General features: G+C 51.7%; 1 protein-coding gene across 1 annotated transcript; it reads right to left on the bottom strand.

Moving 5' to 3' along the window:
• Positions 1 to 437: 437 nt before the first annotated feature.
• Positions 438 to 1,706, bottom strand: HTR1A (5-hydroxytryptamine receptor 1A). The gene has a single exon (XM_032628576.1). It carries the CDS (start codon positions 1,704 to 1,706, stop codon positions 438 to 440), a length of 1,269 nt encoding a protein of 422 aa, XP_032484467.1.
• Positions 1,707 to 3,971: the final 2,265 nt, after the last annotated feature.

The raw sequence follows: 3,971 nt of genomic DNA, 5'->3' as shown, positions 1-3,971 counted from the left end.
TGAACCTTAAGTTCAAGTTGTAGCAGTGAGGCGATCAGGTGGGAGCCTTTAGTGGGCGCGGCGGCTGGGTGTACACTTTCTTCTTCTGTGTGGATTTTTTTGCCTTGAACGGGTAAGGCTTACACTTCCGCCGCGAAGATTTGGGGGCAGAAGAGGGAGGAGGCAATTGCTGGAATCAAAAGTGATTCCCAGACCAAAGTTTGAGCCAAGGTCGCCTCTCACAGACTCTAGGTTTTTCCCAGACTCTCTTGCCCCGCGGTTGTAGCCTCTTTGCAAGGGGCTCCCTCCTTCCCCGCTGGGAATAGAGGGCTGGGGGAGGGGGAGGGGGTCTGGAAGCAGCGCGCGGAGCAGATGTGAATGTTAGAGGAAAAGTAGCAAAGGTTTTGATTCCAGAGGGCTGGGTGGAGTGGGCCTACGCGCCAGCTACGCCTCCATCATCATCGGCGGCAGAACGTGCACTTTATGATCTTCTTAAATGCGTTTTGGAAGTCCTTGTTGAAGTAGGCGTAAATGACAGGGTTGAACAGAGAGTTGGAGTAGCCCAGCCAGTTGATTATGGCGCCCAACAGGGTGGGCATGTGGCAGCTGCTTTCGCAGAAGGGCAGGACCAGGGCCACGATGAAGAAGGGCAACCAGCAGAGGATGAAGGTGCCCATGATGATGCCCAGCGTCTTCACCGTCTTCCTCTCGCGGGCCAGGGCCATCTTACGCTTGGCCTCGGCGTTGCGCTCATTTTTCTTCTCGAAGGAGGCGGGGACGCAGGGGACAGCACCGGCCTCGCTGGGCAGCGGCAGGTGCTCTTTGGAGTTGCCCACCCGGTGCACTTCGATCACTTCCAGGGCGGCTCCTTCGTCGCCCTGCCTCACGGCTCCGTTGGCGCACGGAGCCCCTGTTGCCTTGTTCTCCATGCCCTGCCTCCAGTCTTTGCTACCCGGCTCACCATTTACGCTCTTTCTGGGCTGCGGGGCTGGCGACGCCCCAAGGCGGTTGTTGGCTACCTTCTTCTCCTCTTTCTTGACTGTCTTGCGGATGCGGAATCGCGCGGCTCGGAAGATGCGCCCGTAGAGAACCAGCATGAGCAGCAGCGGGATGTAGAAAGCGCCAAAGGTGGAGTAAATAGTGTAGCCATGGTCCTTGCTGATGGTGCACGCGTCGGGGTCCGAGCGGTCTTCCGGGGTACGCCAGCCCAGCATGGGCGGGATGGAGATGAGGAAGCCAATGAGCCAGGTGAGGGAGATGAGTGCAGCTGCGCGCCGGGGCGTCCTCTTGTTCACGTAGTCGATGGGGTCTGTGATGGCCCAGTACCTGTCCAGCGCGATAGCGCACAGGTGCAGGATGGACGAGGTGCAGCACAGCACGTCGAGGGCGATGAACAGGTCACAGGTGACCTGTCCCAGAGTCCACTTGTTGAGCACCTGGTACAACGCGGCCATGGGCAGCACCAGCACCGACACCATGAGGTCTGTGACGGCCAGCGAGCCTATAAGATAGTTCGCCACGTTCTGCAGGGAGCGCTCCAAGGCTATGGCGGCCACCACGCACGCATTGCCCAGCACCGCGCAGAAGATGAGCGTGCCCAGCAGCAGAGAGGTGATCACTTGGTAGCTGAAGGTCACGTCGGAGATGCCAGTAGCGTTGGCGCGTGTCCCGAAGGGACCCTGGGACGACGTGGTGTTGTTGCCCTGTAAGGGGCTGAGCACATCCATGCCTGCGCGCCCGGCAGGGGAGGGGAGGGGAGAAAGAGCTGCGCCAGGATACCCCTCGCCCCTCCCCCTGGGGTCTTCCGCCCCTCTTTCCTGGGGAGTTTCAACGGGGGAGGGGATGCAGGGACTCAAGCAGGAAGTTCTTACTGCTCAGGCGAAGGCATCTCCGAGGAGCAGCTAGCTTCTAGGCGCTCCCTGGGCTCTCGTAGTCCAGCGCGCTCAGAGACTCCAGCTGGGAAACGAATTGGCTGGAGAACAGCTCCGGGATCTCCGGGCGGCGGAAAGGTGGCTGGAACGTTTGTCTCTCGCTGTCCATTTTATTTTGCCACTGCCTAACTGGCTGCCAGACCCGGAGTCTCCCCACCAGAAAAGAATCTCCAATCTTAGAAGTATCTGGAATAGAGAAACACCGTCCTCCACAGTCACTCTGTAACCCTCCTCTCCTTGCTTCTCTCCCTCCCTCTCTCCCACTCCCTCCTCTACTCTCTTCTCATTCCCTTAAGCCCCCTCTCTCTTTCCCTTTCTCCCACTAGTTTTCCCTTTCAGTCTCCCTCTCCCTTCTCACTTCCCTTTATCTCCCCGGCGTTGCTCCGACAGCCAGTCTACCTCTCTCCTACGCTAACCCTCCCCTCCCGACACTTCCCCAACCCTGAGTGCCTCTTTCCCCTGGTTCCCCGCCCTCCTCTCCCTCTAGCTCAGCCTCTTTGCGTTCAAATCCCTTTTTGACTCAGAACTAGCTTACACACACCCGATCCGCCGGTCAGACCAACATTACAACAAATAACTCCGCCTCCCACCCGGCCAAACTCGAGGGTAAACAAATCTAACCACGTTAATTGCTTCATATTTCTGTCAAATTCTTAAGTAGAGTCAGCATCACAGAGTGGCAATAGGAAATGAGAAAAGGAGACACACGGAGCCTGAGTGGGGAGGTGGACAGTCCTGGGTCAGTCTGTAAATTATTACTATTTCATGGAAAGAAAAGGGAATGTGTCTTAGCTTTTTAAAAATCACCCCCGTTTATCATCGCACAGTCCAGCCTGTCTCCTTTGGGGAGGATATTGCCTCTGCCTTTTTTTAACCTTGAGGAATTGGGGGAGAAAGTAATTATAAAGAACCGGTCAAAGGACAGGTAAACAGCTGCATCTCAAAGTGAAGAAAATAATCAATTCGGTATGCATTCTACACACACACACACACACACACACACACACACACACACACACCTGCCTTTCCATCTCCATTGCGTTTTAAATTTCAGTGAACATTGCCATTTCCCACAGCTCCGCAGCAAGTAAATTTAGGGAAGGGAATTTTTTTGTCTTTGTGTTATAAATGAGGCCGGGCATTTTTATGGCCTTTTGCTTTTCTAACCAGAGTTTGCAGGCCTCTAGGGAGAACTTGGTGGAATCCCTGGTCGCTGGCAGCAGAGTTTCTCGTGGGCTCCTAAACTGGGTTCAGCACCTGGGACAGCTCTAGGCAATGAGGGCTATGTCGCCACCTTCCGGCAATTGCTTTAGAGCGCCATCTATAAACCCTTGTCTTGCAGAAAATAAGCAGGTATTGAAGAAATCCCACAACTTCAAGAAAGAAAACGACGGTTACTAAAAGAAAAGTAACTTTGAGTTTTATATTTTTCTCCTCTTTTCTTCAAAAATTTCTTTTACTGTCATTTTTTGCTGTTTATCCTCTATATCAAGTCTATATTTTCTAGCTCTTTATGAAAGCCTGCAGCATTTGTCATTCACAAGTTCTATCTAGAAATATAATTTTAATAGACCTAGGCAAACATCTTCACTTGTGTTGCTTTTGTGCTAACAAAGGCTGAACTTTGGAACTCATACATTTTCACACATTCACCAATGGGGGATAAAACAATATTGGATCTTCCAAATGGGGATGACTTAACATAGAAAATAAAGAGACTGCTATGGGTTGGTTCTAAGGTTTTCCTTTACCAAGAAAACCAAATTTAATCCCATTTGCACCTAGATAAAGAATGGGATTTCTAATCCACTAGAATAGCATATAACAAACTTCACTTATACATTCTGATTACATGACTGAAGTAAAGGAAAAATACAGAATGCAATCCCAAAAGTAGATGACTCTAGATAACAGGCACAGATTCACTGCAGATAGTCTTAATATTGTGTTCAAATTTGAGCTTTAAATTCTCCAAGACCAAACAAATGAGCAGTCACGAAAGCGTCAAAGAAAATCTAGTTGGGCCAATGCACGCTGTAGAACAATGTGTTTGGAGATCAA

This window comes from Phocoena sinus, chromosome 3 (assembly GCF_008692025.1).
Source record: "Phocoena sinus isolate mPhoSin1 chromosome 3, mPhoSin1.pri, whole genome shotgun sequence".
NCBI classification, from domain to species: domain Eukaryota; kingdom Metazoa; phylum Chordata; class Mammalia; order Artiodactyla; family Phocoenidae; genus Phocoena; species Phocoena sinus.
The sequence above is the reverse complement of the archived record's forward strand: the minus strand, read 5'-3'. Positions and strand labels throughout refer to the sequence as shown.